The sequence below is a fragment of the Anas platyrhynchos genome, chromosome 1 (genome assembly GCF_047663525.1).
Source record: "Anas platyrhynchos isolate ZD024472 breed Pekin duck chromosome 1, IASCAAS_PekinDuck_T2T, whole genome shotgun sequence".
Classification (NCBI taxonomy): domain Eukaryota; kingdom Metazoa; phylum Chordata; class Aves; order Anseriformes; family Anatidae; genus Anas; species Anas platyrhynchos.
In genome coordinates this window covers 185026097-185042691 of record NC_092587.1, presented here as the reverse complement: position 1 = coordinate 185042691, position 16595 = coordinate 185026097, and the positions used below count along the sequence as shown (strand labels likewise).

Here is a 16595-nt window from a genome sequence, read left to right as displayed (position 1 = left end):
TAAAATGTCTGCATACTGCAGGTAACCTTGGAAGCATTCCAATAACCTTATGTTACCATTTCTGACAAATGTTGTGATTGACCAGCAAAACATTTTGCTGCCTTCACTTTATACTCTGTGGGGCTTTGATTAACCAGCTACACAAATGAGCGCAGCTAGCCAAGCAGCTGTGCAATCAACCAGTGCATGGCAGAGCTACCAGCAACATATGGTGAAATTTTACTCCATAATAGAATACTCATCTTGCCTGGTAGAGTTGTAACATTTCCCAAGAGCCCCAGTAAGACGTGCTGAGTAATCTAAAGTGTGGCACAGTCAGCAAATTGTCTGCAGTTTCCACTAATAGATAAAGAAATTTTATTTTGTGGTGAAATTTTCACCTTACCCAATGAAGTCTATAGCACTTCAGCAGGGAGCGGCATGTAACTCCACTGAAGTAAGAAATCCACTTAACTGGCTCCTAAAATATGTATTTTAATTGGTGAGATGAGATGAATAAGTTAGTATTGATACAAGGAAGTGCATCAGCAGAAGGTTTTATTTTTACTATCTATTATGCATGAAGGACACTGAAGATAGGTCTGTGCCTCAAAAAATAATCTAGATTTTAAAAACTCAGAGTCATCAAAAACAGTAAAACTTGTAAAGGAGGGAATTTCAATTCCATGTCAATATAGAGAATCAGATTATCCATTTTGTTTATTTCTACTGAATCAATTACAGAAGCACCACAAAGCTTGATTGTTCCTACCACATTGTTGCAGACTAGTGCATATTCCAGTTGAGTTGGGAATGCACAGCCCAAAGGGTGTCACTAATCATCAGTGCCGGTGGGATCATCTGAACAGCCCAAGGGATCATGAGATATGGGGAGGCACCATGCTCCTTCCCCTGATGATATAGGGGCTGTCTCTGAGGTACCCTCCTGCACTGCAGAGACTCAAAGCCATCTGAAGCTCAGGGAGATGGTTCCTGTCCTGACAGGCACTGCAGATCTGGCTCCTTATTTCAGTGGCAGTTATCGAGCTCAAAATTCACAATGCAAGTTTCGGTTCAATACTAAGACTTCTGAAAAAAAATCATCTTTTATAAAGGCATGTGGGCTTGAACAAGCCTTCTCTAAAATAAATATGATAAGGAAGGTTATTGTTAAGACACCTTTGTCTGAGCTAAAAATATGCAATGGGAAAAAAAATAATTTGAGGTAAGTAAGCTACGTTTAAGGATTATGTGAACATCAGTCCTCATACAGCTCCTTTTTCTGGATAGAACAGAAACCTGTCACCAGCTTGTTCCTGATCTATTGCCCATTTGGCCTTGTGTTTTGGGAAATACCAGGCACTGGCTCGCAGCAAAGACAAAATGACAAATTAACTGGTCAGTAATCTCATCTACTATCATAACTTCATAACAGCACAGTAAGCCCTAAGGACTAATGATCACACTGTACCACTTGGTCAATAGCATTGTTTCAGAGCTGTGCATTCACTTGTGTCTGTTGATGATTACACTGTGAAGCATTATATTGAAATTTACAGCATTGAGCTTTAAAACAGTAACCCTCAAATCAGAGAAATAAAAGCTCAGCTGGCAAGCTGCAAACCTTGTAAGTAATCTATAAAAATTACCATTTTACAGCTAAAAATTGGAAATAAGTAGCGGTCCTTGATTAAAGGATGGGCATATGTTACAGTTTAGTGAAAAGTGTGTCTTGCATTTTAGTTTTAAACATCACATGATTATTCACAGTAGTTTAGACATTTTCTTTATCATAGTGTTACCCATGGCAGTGATTTAAAATTTCATTTTGAGCTTGTATTTGTGCTTGAAAACTGGGGCACAGAAGTGCAGCCTAGGAAGAAACAGCAACAATAACAAAACAGAGGAACAATACATCCCAACATTTTGCAGGCAAAATATATATATATATAATTCTAGCCTCATTCATCATCAGGTTTTCCTGCTTGCTTTCTGTCTGTCTCTGCTGTTCCCTTGCTGTGTGAACTTGGAGAGCAGCTCAACTCCTTCATCCTTTTGTTATTTGTAAAGCTCATTGAGTCCTGTGATTGGAAAGTGGTTTAGAAATGTTAAGTGGGGTCACTGCTGAAACAACTAGACATACCTTTGCTGTTATTAAACTTGGCGTCAAGTATTGTCCAAGGGTCTCTAAGATGGAAAGGGCTTGCTATTACTCTGGGTAAATGTTTGTGCTTCGGTGAACATTCATGATGCAAGCACGTTCCCAGTGTCTCGGGTGTGATTACAGCTGCAGTGGAGATCTAGCAGCTCCAAGCCACATTTGACCAGCTATGAAGAGCTGGAAACTTGCTGCGTTTCAAAAGGCTGCACATAGCAGCCCATGAGACAGGGAGTTGCAGAAGCAGCTGTGCTTGTGCTTTAATACTCCTTGGGGTCTGTTTCTCAGCAAAACAGAGACCCATAGGCATTGTCAGACAAGCTATTTTTCTAGAAAGGACCTAAGCCCTCCAACAGAAGGAGACTTTATTGCCATCAAGTGCAGGCAGGACAGCTGTGGTGGCTGTGCAGCTCCAGAACGCAGCCCTTCATATTTCTCTTCTCTCAGGGCAAAACCTGCCCAAGCCACATGGTTTAATTCTAATCTCGTCAAATACAGACTTCCCCCAAACCATGCTCCCACTGTTTTGCAGTCGTATCTATTATCATACCATATTCGATGCTTTTTTTGCCAATTTTGTAAGTAATTCCAGAAGAGGAATGGTTCCTCCTAGTGACGCACACAAAAGAGCCTTCCTCTTCTTTCAGGGAAGTGGTTGAGTCACCACCCCCGGAGATCTTCAAGAAACATGTGGATTTAGAATTTGGTAGCATAGTTTAGTGGTGGACTAACTAGCTTAAAGGTTGGATTTACAAGCTTAAAGGTTAAACTAGATGATCTTAGAGATCTTTTCCAACCTGAAGGATCCTATGATTCTATAATTCCAGGAGTGAGTAGACCCTGAGGCAAGCTGCTTCAGGGTCAGATGGTGAAGGGGACAGCAGTGCATATGGACAGAGGGTGGCTCAAGCCATCTGTGAACCCCTGGGATTTTGATCATGGTTTTCTCTGAAATCATAGCCTACAACATGTTGCTGGCCCTGACTTCTGCATGTCTTCACTGGTATGACAGCACAGGGGATGAGTGAGTGCAGTGAGTGAGTCTTCAAAAGCATTTTCTTCTTCCTTGTGTTTTTTGTTTGGTTGGTTGGTTGGTTGGTTTTGTTTGTTTTCCACAAGATGAAGAGTAGGATTCATTGATGCTCGTAGTTAGGAGGTGTTAAAAGTGAGACTGAACGCCTTTGGCTCCAACAGATTGCTAATGCTCTGTTAAATACTCTCCTACAAAGTCAGCAGTGCAGCTCTGCATAGAACTCAGAGTCTGCAAAAATACAGGGCAATTTATGTAGGAGAACCCAAATGACTTGCCAGGTGTTTCAAAGGCAAGCAAGGAGTCTCCCCTGGTTCAGGTAAAATGCTAAAGTAGGGGAGTATAAAGGAAGAGGTAAGATATGGGGGAGATGTGATCACCTGGAATCTGTTACGCACAGCACATCTGGTGTTTCTCTTCAGGCTCTTAAAAAATAACAACAATAAAGATTCTGGGAGGACTGATGCTACTGACTCACCTGCTGCAAATAACAGTGGAAAGCATTGTCTCATTATTTTTTTATTTATTTATTTTTTGGTGGATGTTGCCTTACTTGACTTCAGCAAGGCTTTCAACACTGTCTCCCATAACCTCCTCATAGGCAAGCTCGGGAGATGTGGGATAAATGAGTGGGACAGTGAGGTGGACTGAGGAATTGAGAACTGGCTGTATGGCAGAGCTCAGAGGCTTGTGGCTGAGTCTAGTTTGAAGCCTGTATCTAGCGGTGTCCCCCAGGGGTAAGCACTGGGTACAGTCTTCTTCAACTTAATCATCAACGACGTGGTTGATGGAACAGAGTACACCCTCAGCAAGTTTGCAGATGACACAAAACTGGGAGGAGTGGCTGATACCCCAGAGGGCTGTGCTGCAACCTAGCACTGCCAAATCTACCACCAAACCGTATCCCTAAGCACAACATCTACATGTCCTTTGAATCCCTCCAGGGATGGTGACTCAACCACTTCCCTGGGCAGCCTGTTTCAATGCCTCACAACCCTTTCAGTAAAGAAATTTTTCCTAATACCCCACCTAAACCTCCCCTGGTGCAATTTGAGGCCATTTCTTCCTGTCCTATCACTAGCTGTTTGGGGGAAAAGCCTGCCCTCCACTCTGCTACATCCTCCTTTGATGTTGTAGAGAGTGATAAGGCCTCCCCTGAGCCCCTTTTTCTCCAGGTTAAACAACCCCAGCTCCCTCAGCCGCTCCTCAGAACACTTGATCTCCAGACCCTTCCCCAATTTTCTTGTCCTTGTTTGGACAAGCTCCAGGACCTCAATGTCCTTGTATTGAGGGGCCCAAAACTGAACACTGTACTCAAGGTGCGGCCTCACCAGAGCTGAGTACAGGGGCACAATCACCTCCCTGGTCCTGCTGGCCACACTATTTCTAACACAAGCCAGGATGCTGTTGTTTTCTTGGCCACCTGAGCACACTGCTGGCTCATATTCAGCCAGCTATTGTCCAACACCTCAAGGTCCCTTCCCACCAGTCAGCTTTCCAGCCACTCTCCCCCTAGCCTGTAGTGTTGCATGGGGTTGTTGTGCCCCATTTGGAGGACGTGCACTTAGCCTTGCTGAACCTAAAACCAATTGAACCACTTCCTTTTCATGCCTTTCCCCTGCTCAAGCATGGGTTTCTCTCCACGGGCTGCAGTCCTTCAGGATAAACCTGCTCCTGCAGGGGCTCCTCCATGGGCTGCAGCCTGGAGATCTGCTCCATGTGGGACCCATGGGCTGCAGCCCCCAGCACCTGGCCACAGACACCCAGTACAGCCATGCAGCTTGTCTTACTGAGCACTTTTTTTATCAAATGATCAAAAGCTGAATAGTTTTTTCCTTACTTTTTCCTCCTGGCAGCTCACAGCAGGAGGTGCACAGAGGGCTCTCCAGGCCTGGGGGATTTCTGACTCAGGGGACCTGACCAAGTCCTGTTTATCAGCCTTCCCATCCACTCATTTCTTTAATCAGCAGACTTTGCACACTGTGTTTTGGACAGCAGAGGTGTTTGTAGCTAGCTGCATTTCATCTTCAAGACCTAGAAAAGCTTTTTAATTTTTATTTTTTTCTTTGTAGGAGTTCATGTAACTCCCTTTGGAACCTCATCCTTCAGCAAGACAACTTCAGATTTGTGAACTGAAACATTTTCTGTATAATAAATTTTACAGTAGAGAAGAAAAGATAGGCATATGAGGTTTCAATTAAAGAACATTTGAACTGCATTTCTCTGCAAACAATAGGAATAATTTCCTCCTCAAGGTTAGCATTTCTACAATTTAAACTTTAGAACAAAGAGCCAAGGAAATAAAAGAATTTCTGCACGTGGTGCTACCCAAGCCACGGGGGTGACTGCATATCCAAGAACATGGAGTAACTCTGGAGGAGGATGCAAACAGACTGAAGGAGACACATTTGCTTTAAGATACCTTGCCTTTGTGCACAGCTGCGGAGCAGCCTTGGCCAGGCTGGACCAGCCTTTCTGCTGACATGACTGCTCAAGTCAGCAGTGTTTCAGCAGCAGACGACTCGGCACATGGTCTTTAATGGCTGTTTCACAGGTCAAAAGTCTTTGTAATTTGGGTATAAAACAACTGTCTGCTCTGCTGAGGGGTTGTTATGTGTACAGCAGTGTAAAGATGACAAATGTTCCAGGTTTTCCTGTTCCTGCACCGAGTACAGCAGTCTTTTGTTGAATTTTTAATGTGGCTTATTATTTAAGCAAAGGTCAAATGTTTTTTCTAGAAATCCATGTATCCTGCAGGTATAATACTTTAAATTATGACCTCTATGCAAGTAGTCCTAAAGACAGAGCAAAATTTAACATTGTTTTCTTAGAGCCAAAAGGTATATTCTTCCTATGTCAGAAAAGAGGATTTCCTTTTCCAACCTGCACTTTTCTCCTAGTGGATTTTCAGTAAGAATAACAAAAAAAAAAAAAAAAATCTCTCCTTTCTTGCACACATTTAAGAAGCCTAAGTATTAAAAATACTGGAAACTTGGACGTGCCAATTATTTTAATAATGTTATCATTTCCCTGCAGGCAGCACCTAAACAGTATTGTGTTGTATTGTATCTTTTTAAAATAACAGAAATAAAAATTATAGCCCTTTTCTGAAATCCTGTGTATTTCTTGCTACTACCTTTGCTCATTTTCTCAAGTAAAATCTTCATCCTTCTGCAAATGTTCAAGTCCAGACATAGTGTAATCTTTTGCTCTTCTTAAGTTCCTACTCAATAGATAAAGACGACACTCCAACTTTGCCTTTTTCAAATGTTAAGAAAAGATTGATTTCCTTATATCTACAAGGAGTCTAGGATGTGATTATTCCCTAAATGGCAAATGCAGGAGGAAACCGAACTGGTAGAAAAAAGGTGTTGATAGAGGTCAATATAAACTGGAAACCTTGGCAACCAAAAATTCAGTATGAGAATATGATTGAAGTGGATGTAAGAGTTAAGGCAGAATTATTTTTTTCAGTTTACTATTCAAATGTCGGAGTGTAATCTAAGGAAATGCTTGTGGGAAATCTTTCTTGGGTGGGAAAATTTGGTGCAATGCACCACTGAAGCCTGCTATTGCTCTTTACTCTGAGAACCAGAGTAAAGTACTCTGTAAAGTACCAGTACTCTTTATTCCTGTGTAACCATTTGTACTGGAGAAAATCCATGTAACTTAGTCCAAGTTGCAATGTGAATATGTTTTTGTAGATTATAATTGCTAATACAAGCTTGGTCTGCATGCCACAGTTCACATACATTTTTTATGAACTTATAATTAGGGCAATTTTGGTCTCCTGCAGGTTCCAGCTTTGCAAATGAAGAGCAAACCACTCCTAAGGCATCTGCACCTTCTAAAGATGCACCCAAGGGTAGCAGCAAGAGCACAACACAGGTATCGAGCAGCACAGCGACTCCACGCAGGAGCTTACTTCCTGCACCAAAAACTGCCACTGCACCTGCTGGTAAGTGTTGCAAACTTGTGTACCTGAAATACCATCTGTCTTAGCCCAAGAAATACAGAAACCTTATCATGATACTATTTTACTGCTTACTCACTTCGTTTTCATGCCATTATTGGGCACATTGTCTAAGTGCCCAATTTGCTGTAGTTGCCATTCTTGTCGTCAGGACAGCACAAGAAGCTAAAAGTCTTTGACTCAGCGCAAGCACTGCTCTGCAACAGCTAAAACATCAGTGTGTTATCACACAACTGAAGCTGGGAAGGAAAAATCAGTACAAAATATAAGACAAAGACCTTTTGCACTACGAGTTTTGGTCACCCGGTTTCCAGAAAGATTAACTTGGTTGAAACACATGCAGAAAATAACTTACTGCTGTAATCAGTAGCTTGGAGAATCTGTCAGGGAAGATGAAGCTGAAACCCTTTGTCTTTGGTAGTCCAGCTAAGCGAAAGTCAAGGGAGTGGGCTGTAATATTTTGTCAATCACATTCAGGAGTGACTGTCTCTTACTGTCAGAAAACTGTTTAGCTCCATCATCTACACTCACTAACTGGGAAACAGACCAATCTGTCAACACAATATATGGATTTCTGATGACTTTTTTTTTTCTTTTTTCATTTTTCTTTCTTTTTTTTTTTTCTTTTCCTGTGATTTTTCTTTCCTCTCTGATGGTCCCCAGCTAAGTAGTGTCATTTCAGGCTACAGCTGTAGTTGAATAGCATAAGATTTGCACCTACATATCTCCAGCAAAAGCCTTTCTTTTCCAGCTAGTGATAATGACATGATAAGCTTTAAAGGACTATTTCGAGGTTTCTGTAGAGGAACTTTTCTGGCCTCCTTTTTTTTTTCTTTTTTTGCTACAAGCAAGAAGACTGCTAGAAATCCTGTGCCTTTTACTACTTGTGTAGCTTCACAAGTGAGTCATTGCCAGGGAGGTTTCATTGTTGGGGCACTGCCATGAGCTGGAACCAGAGCATTTGGTGTGCAATCATGCTAGCGTGGACATGCAAAATCTAGTCTAGGCAGGACTGGCTAAATGGCTCAGGCTGTCATCTCTGAGTTTGCACAGCTTCCAAGTCTCAGAACCACACAGAAGAGCAGAAATTGCAAAATAATGCAAAACAATATTGATCAAGAGGGAGGTTTCCAGAAAAATAGATGGTTTGCCATCACATTGGGGAAAAGAATTACTGAGGGTGGCTGAAAGCTACATTTTACTTTTAATTTCAGTTTTTAATCTATGAAATTGTTTAATTTATGAAACAAATGACCAATCTAGTGCTAGATTTTAATTCCTCTAGAGACAAAGCTAAAAAATAAAAGGCAATACAGAATTTAGAATATTATAAAAATTCTCCCATTTTCTGCTATCCAAAGAACTTTTGTTTTCTATATCATCACTCAGTCTCAGTGTACTTTCCTTCAGACCATTTGTTATTCTCTCTGCATGACCCTCCATTAACCATGGGTATGTTTGTTTCCGTGGGGGCACACAAACGAAAACTTCAAGCTGGCCGTGCATGAACTTGTGAGCCTCAGCCCATGTAAAGAGCTCTTACTGCCATACTGTGCCTGAGTTAATAGGCCCTGTGGAGACGAGGCAGTACAGCTCCTGAACTGGATTTACTTCCCTCCAGCCTGCCAAGTGTGATGAGTCCTCGTGTCTGTGGGTGCGTGAGTCCATACAGATGTGCCCTGTGTACTCCTCACTGCTCTGGTGGGCAGGGGCTCCAGTGGCATACCCAGCTTCCTTCCAGCAAGGCACGTTGTGCCAGCAAAGTCTAATCCTGCTTCTCTTGCAATAATGTATGAATGCTGTCTGCAGATCCCACTGTAATAGGGAGCCCTATAGAATGTACAGTCTTCTCTTTAAATATTGTTTGGACAATTTTGCACAGCTTTTAAATGATGAAGCACAAAACCACCTCCTTAAAATTGAACTCTTCATTAAATTGGAAGGAAGATGCTACAGATCAAATGAAGCAAGTGGATAAAGGGCAGTGAGGTGTTCATATTGCTTTGGGCTTTATGATCCCAGGCAAACAAAGGAATCTAACAAAAGCCCTTTACAACTGTGTAGACACCGTATTTTAAATATGTCAGAGAGAGCGCATGGGTGTGCTGAAAAGGCCAGTCTCCAAAAGGATGTCCTGGAACAGATAGGGTCTAAAGGTTGAAAGACTGTTTGTACAGACACTGTGGAAGGTCTGCTTGTACTGCCTTTGCAAAGTGGAAAGAACAACAGCTGGCACAGGCTACCAGTCTGCTGAGCAAGTCTGGCATTAGAGCTGGACATCGCAGAGCAGAGGACTGATTAAAAAAAAAAAAAAAAAGGAGCAGAGAGGTAAAATCAGTGTTTCAAAAAAGCTTGAAAAGGTACTAAAATTAATCCACCCCCCACCCACCACATGTCCCTGACACCTGCATGTTTTCTGTGAAATGAATGCCATGCTCAGGAAGGCAGTCAGCAGCAAAGAAGAAACTTTCACCAGTGCTCCAAGCTGAAAGGAAAGTAAGGGCAGCATGCAGCAGGCAACTCTAAGCAGAGCATGGATGAAATGTCTTGAAAACAGCAGAAATAATAAATTTATAATATTCGACCAAGCTATCACATAATGGCAGTTGTTTGCACAGAGAATCCAGAGAATAGGAGAGCAACTATGGTGTAGGAAGATGGAACAATAGAAGAGAAAATACTCAAGATGTTCTCAAATTAATGGAACTACAGATTACCTTGTTCCAGTGATGCCCCACGTTGGATGCCCCTGTACTGAAAGTAGTCTTTGTTCTCAAAGGGAATGCAAGTACAAGAGATCCAGATTCAAGTTTTGAGGCTAGGTGTAGAGTGTGACTTTCCTGGTACTTTCATTTAAATACTGGATCCAGCAGCATCTAAGGGAAGATTCAGTGTCAGCAATACATCTCAAAAAAGTCTTAGCTGGACATTGGCTTAGTCTTATGTTTTATCATGTCCATGGTTAGCATACATCAACATTATGTAAAAGATATCCAGCCCTATGATGCCAGAGTAGCCTTAGAGGATAAAAGTGTAGGTGGTTCATCTGATAGCCCCTTCCTGGGAAGGAAGGCCTCAGCCTTGTGAGCCTGTTTGTTGCTTATCTTTTATTTGCAGCTGGCTCATGAGGACAACACCTGCAGAAGGATGATTGGTGAGGCACATGTCTATCTTCCACCTCAGCACAGTTTCTCCACAGCAAAACAGGCAGTAGCCCAGACCCCCATGGAGTCATGGTTGGAAGGAACAAAACCACCACAATTTCCTTTTCCTTTTTCACCCCGTGGCAGAAGAAGCCACTGCACAGAGGCTGTGATGGAGGAGAGAACAATGCAATGGGTGGTCCAGGGATGAGTGCTGAGTAGAAGATGTCAGCTGGGGGTGAAAGACATGCACTCTCTTTATACCATGTACCCATCTGTATTTAGTGGGGAGAGTCCCTGCCTCCAGCAGGAAGGATTTCTGACACAAACCAACACCATTGTGAAAGTAAGGCATACATTCCCATAAGAGAAAGTGAATAAATAGCATGACCATGTGGGTGAATCTTGCATTAAATAAGAAGTCACCAGCTCCATTCAGTCAACACTGGAAGGCCAAGTTGTCCCATGAGCAACGCTACCCAAGTCATCCATATAGTAAAACTTTTGAAAAGCAGAGAAAACACAATATCTTCTTTGTGTTCTGTGTATGTGGAGAATGGTACAATAGATATCCTGGGTATAATACTCTTAACAATCACCTAGTAATAATTGCAGTAGAGCTTGATGTTGCATACGTGTTTTATAAACACATACTTCCAACCTGCTGTGCAAGATATCATGGTTACTAAACTAGGGTTTTTAGAGTGATCCACTGCTACAGCTAAAGTGCACAGACATTATATATGTGTTGTATTCAGCATCTTTTATGAAAGTAAAGAGGATGGAAAGTATTTCATAAAAAGGATTGCAGTCTTTTAAATACAAAGAAAGTTTCCGAAAGAGTGGAGTCTCAGGTGATGTAAGAAATGCATTTGTATTTCGAAGAGGTACATGATTTTAACTATGTATGAGTAAGAAATGAATTCAAAAAGGAGCATATCTACCTGTACTGATGAGTAGAAAATAACAAAAATCACATTGAAGCTTTAATGTATTAGATATTACCTGAGTAGAGCACCTGTGCTGCAAATTCTCATTAAAAAAAAAAAAACTTCTCAAGAGAGATTATACTCCTGATATAGCACTCAGTTTGCTTGACAAAGAAATTGGACTAGAGCATAGATCACCTTTAATTAATTAAAATGGATTCTTATAGTTGCTGCTTTGCAGTGATTCAGATGATCAAAAAAAACTCTGGCAAGAGACAATAGCAGTGGTAATTCATTGTCATGAAAATTGTTTTGAAAACATGAACTAAATGGTTTTGACTGGTCTATGGAAGAATTGCAGTTAATTAGCATTCAGTGTCTTGCACAGCCATTTTTTTTGTGTGTTATCAGACCCCTTTTCAATTTGCATACTTGTCAACATATAGAAGATGGGAAAACAAAAACAAACAAAAAAAAAAACACATTATACTTGAGAGGAAAAACTGAGATAGATCTTTAATTTCATTTAAACTTCTTAACTGTTTTGAGAAATGCAGTGATAACCCAACTAGTGCTTACCATTTCTGTTACTGCTTCATATTCTGTTTAAAGCCTTAGGTGGATGTAGCTCTCCATCTGGAACTTTACACCAAGTTCCACCTTAGAAAACATACAGTCTTCCTCCTTCCACACATTGATAAAAATATGTGATCTTTGAGGCACACACATACTGCATTTTCTGTTTTAAATTTATCTGAAAATGTGGAAATATCTGCAGAAAGAAATGTTCGGAGACAGCAGATGAACAATTTCTCACCCTTTGGGGGATCTGTTTTACAAACCCCATAGTTTAATGGTCACCGTGGGACAATTCAGATTCTAAATCAAACCATGACCTAATTCTGTCATAATTTGGACCCCAAAAAAAGAAAGAAAAAAGAAGAAAAATAAAAGCATGCATATGGCCTGAACCCTCTTCTGCAGTTCCCTTTTCACGCTCAGGTTCTTCTGTGACTGTCTGGGAAGGTCCTAGAGTATCTCAACTTTCTGCAGGCCTCAGATGATCGATTAAGGTGGGTGGAAAAGTAGCTAGAGCATCAGCATCGGGGTGTTGAAATCAGAGGTATGAAGCCCAGCTGGCAGACAGTTATTTTGGCATCCATTAGGGGTTGATACTGAGCAAATACTGCTTACCATCTTCATTGAAAACCTAAATGGGATAGAGCACTCTCTCAGCAAGTTGACAGATGATAGCAAATCAGAGGGAACTAGTCAGTATGCTGGAGGGCAGGGCGGCAGTTCAGAGGGACTTCAGCAGGCTGGAGAAATGTGACAGCAGGAACTTCATGATGTTCAGCAAAGGCGGATGGTGGAGAATAAAGCCATGCAACAGGATGGGCTGGGGCCAGCTGGCTGGAAAGCTCTGCAATGTGCCCTTGCAGGAAGAAAGGCCAGCTGTATACCGGGCTGTATTACCAAGAACGTGGATCAAGTCACTTCCCCTCATTCAGCACCTGAGGCCACTCACAACTGTGTCCAGTCTGGGGAATCCCTGGACAAGAACGATGTAACATACGGTGTGACATACTGAAGTGAGCCCAGTGGAGGGCCATCAAGATGGTAAGATGGTCAAGAGCAGGCTGGATCAGAGGATTGGTCCCTCCAGCACAGGAGGTGTGTAAAATTCTGCGTGCCAAGAACATCTTACGAATACGAATATTGTGCCACTAATGTTTTGTAGTGTGGTGCTCTTTTGCACACTCTGGAGGAGTAACTCGGGGGAAGAGAGCTGAATGGTAGGTCTGCTCTGGGGAACCAGGTGCCTGGCTCTCACGAAGACAGTAGGACTTGCATACAATTTAGAGGAAAAAAAAAAAAAAAAAAAAAAAATTTGTCTCAATCATTGTGTGTAAGGATTTAAGGTTTAGATCTGACCCCTCTGCACAGTTTTTATTCTCTTCATGTAATACAACTTCCTCAACAGCCTCATCCCTGTCTAGTCTCATTCAGCCACATCCTTCTCTCAGAATACAGAACCCCACAGAACTGTGCTGTGCTTCGAAAATTTGGCTTGCCTTCAGATAGTGATACAGCTCTGGGCTCCCCTGTGTGTGCCCGCACTCCTGATCCTGATCAGGTTGCCTCCTGTTCCAGACCTCTCTCAGCTCTATCCAGCAGGCTGGACTTGTCAGACTCCAGTCTATGAAATTAAAGAGCTGAAGGGTTTTATATTCTCTATGTCTTGTTGTGGGGTTTTGGGGTGTGCGTGTTACAGAATACCTATTTCAGCTTGGCTATTATGTAATGTTTATCTCACAGACAAGTGACTGTTATTCCCCATAAGAAACATCATAATTCATGTGCAATGGCAGTAGCAATAAAGAATTCACTTGAGCAGCTGGTTTCTACTTGGCCCATTAAATTAAAGACGATCAAAAGTATCGTTCAGAAACTAACCCAGTCAATTCCTGAGCTTTTACAAGTACCAGTAAATCATACATAACGGGGCAGACTGCTAAATACAATCAGTCAAGATGAAAAATAGGAGGCCAGTGTTATCCCAGCCCTCATCGGCAAGCTTACAGTGTAAAATCTGCTTCTTTTAATCAGCTGCTGCAAAATCCAGACAATACAACCTCAACAGGAGGGAGAGGGATGAGCTAAGGTCAGCGTGAGTTGGGGAAAAATGAGCACCAGCGGGCTTGCAGGGATGGAGGGGGATGAGTCGGATGCTGCTGTGTTCTCCTTTGCAAACACTTTCCCTTACAAGCTGAACAGTAAATACATGGTGGTTCGCATTCATTCCTGTACCTGGTATAGGGATACGGAGCACTATGCTGCATGTGAAAGTGGGACATTCAACTGCAATTTTTTCAACCTCTTTCCCAGGAATGTCACTCTGAAACTTGCTGTAGCACAGCTCACTGAGGAAGTAACAGTAAAATGCCATGTGATTCATGTAAAATGACAGTAAGAGTAGCTGTCTTACCTCTGTAGCTAACTTCAGGTGCTCTAAGTTACTCTGAGTTTTTCTATTTAGTCCAAAGAACAGTTCATTTCTTCATTTTTTTCCTTTATTTTGTTGAATGACAGACAGAGACTTCTCTTTTTAATAAAGAAAGAAAGCAATCACTTTGAGACAAGTTGATGAAATAGCCCTTGTCCTTATCTTTTTTTTTTTCCTCATCAGATTGACTCTACATTTGAAACAAAAACAAAAGGAAAAGTACAAGCGTTAGCAGTTTCTAGTTCAACAAATATGTAGTCTTTCTTCTACATCTACTTATTTATTCAAAGCCTTTCAGTGTCTCATAGATCACAGGACTTAGAGTCTCTAGAGAGAATTAGACTGCTCTTATTCCGCAGAATCCATCATATTTCCAGCTTTGCTCATTTTGTCTCAAGCAGTGCATGCGTGGATGTGTCATTACTCACCAAGGACATGACCAGCCATGGGTATCAGGGGGAATGGCAGAAGCAAGCTCCAAGTGGCTATCTGTGTCTGTGAGTGACTGAAAACACTTCTTTGGGGTTTTTCAAACTCACAAAGCGTGTTAGTTAACTTATAAAACACACCTGAGAACACCTGGAGTCCGACCAAGCCTGTCCTGTTGAATTGTTAACGGTGTCTGCAGCATGTTAGGTTCTGCTTTGGAATAAATACTCAGTGTGTAATTTAATAGAAAGCTTTCAATCAGAAGTGTGTAAGCAGATTGAAGCCTATCCCATCGTACTGGCTTTTAAAGACTCAGAAAGGTACAGGTAAATACACGTGCTGATTCTGCACACGTATTCAGCCCTGGAGATGTCTCAGATAATGCGTGTTTAGCTCTGGTTCCTGTGCTAGTGTTCAGCGCTGATGGGAGAGTGGACAAGCAGCTTTCTCTGTCTGCTATTTTCCAGGTGATTGCTGAATGATTTAACATGTCTGAAGTGTTTTTTACATTTATTTCTAATGATTTTGTCTTAGCGCCTTCTGTTCGGTTTGAAGCAGACTGTGTGTTAATTAGGAAATGCAAATACCTTTACAGAACTGTGCATGGGGATGCATTTGTAATCACAGCCATAGAAAACACCAGCAAGTATTTATGTTGACAGTTACCTTATGGCCTGAAATTTCTATTTCTGCATGCAAGAATAGCTTTCAAAAGAGAGGAAACTTTGAGAGATTTATACTATCATTTAGTACAGAGTTAACTAGAGTTCCACATTTCCAGTCTGCAGGCAACAATAGTTAGAGTTTGAAGTAAAGTGTGTTCTAGGTCAGAATTAATACACTTTTAAAAAAATAAAATCTAAATCAAACAGTGTGCGGTGTACAAATTGTATTTTATGTAAACATAATATGCAACAGCGTAAAAGGGTATTTTATGTATTTTCTATTATTTTGATTGTGTGCGCTGTACCTTTTGATTTTTCATACTCGATATGATGATCAGAGCATTATTTAGGGTTTTCCATGCATTCAAGCCCATTGTAATGACCAAAAGGTTTGTCTCGTTTCCTAAGTGACAGGGGAATATCAAACTTTTTACATAGATTATAACCTTTGAGTTACTTCTTGGACACTTGTAGGTAAAAAGCTCAAACTGCACAACCTCCCACTGTGCCATGCCCTGCAGTACAGTGCCGTGTCGATCATCACACCAACGCTCTCCTTTTTTAAGCCTTTGGGCAGACTATTTTAAACTTGAAATTCCGGATTTCTGGGAAATGAAAAATTCTGAACCCAAACTCTCACTATTTAGAAATTAATCTTCCCTGCAGGAACTTCTCTTGAAATCAACGTGGTTTATGAATGTTTCTCTTTTAACAAGCTAACAGCTGTTGTTAGAAAGGAAAAGAACAAACCCAGCTTTTAGGAAAACTTTCGGCTCAAGTTTTATCTGAAGTCTGATGCCAGGGACATCTCTTTTCTTAAGATTTCCTCATGGGTGGTGAGTTTAGCAGAGCAATAGCATTTTGCTCCTGGGGACTGTCCTGTCTTTTGCCTTCTGCACACTTCCTAAAACCCTCCCTGCTAAGGAGGGTCACAGAGCAGCAGGCAGGATGCTTCAGCTTGGGAAGGAGAACCCAAATAAGCTTACAAACTGATGGAGGGCAGTTATCTCCATTTATCCCCTTTGTTATTAATCCTTCTCTCCCATCCTTGCCAAGATATCTACTTGCCTCTTTGTTACAACCTGCTTGAGGCTCACTCTGCTGATCTGTCCTGTGCAGCAGGCCCTGACGGGCACCACCATCCATGTATGGCTCTGGCCATGCACACACCTCACATTGCCCTCTGCAGAGTGATGGAGCTCTCAGGGCTGTTTTACTGCTTTTCTCTGTGTTTTTTGTTTTGTTTTGTTTTGTTTTGTTTTGTTTTTATCTGAGCTCTAAT

General features: G+C 41.6%; 1 protein-coding gene across 5 annotated transcripts in view; it reads left to right on the top strand.

Annotated features, from left to right (window-relative positions):
- MTUS2 (microtubule associated scaffold protein 2) overlaps window positions 1-16595 on the top strand; it is a 275206-nt gene that overhangs the window by 198969 nt on the left and 59642 nt on the right. For all 5 annotated transcript variants that reach the window (XR_011806475.1, XM_072032648.1, XM_072032650.1 and 2 more), the window contains one exon: window positions 6964-7125. Coding sequence is in view for 4 of the 5 variants with exons in the window: in XM_072032648.1 (XP_071888749.1) it covers window positions 6964-7125 (162 nt within the window). In the remaining variant the exon portion in view is untranslated. The remainder of the gene's footprint in view (window positions 1-6963; window positions 7126-16595) is intronic.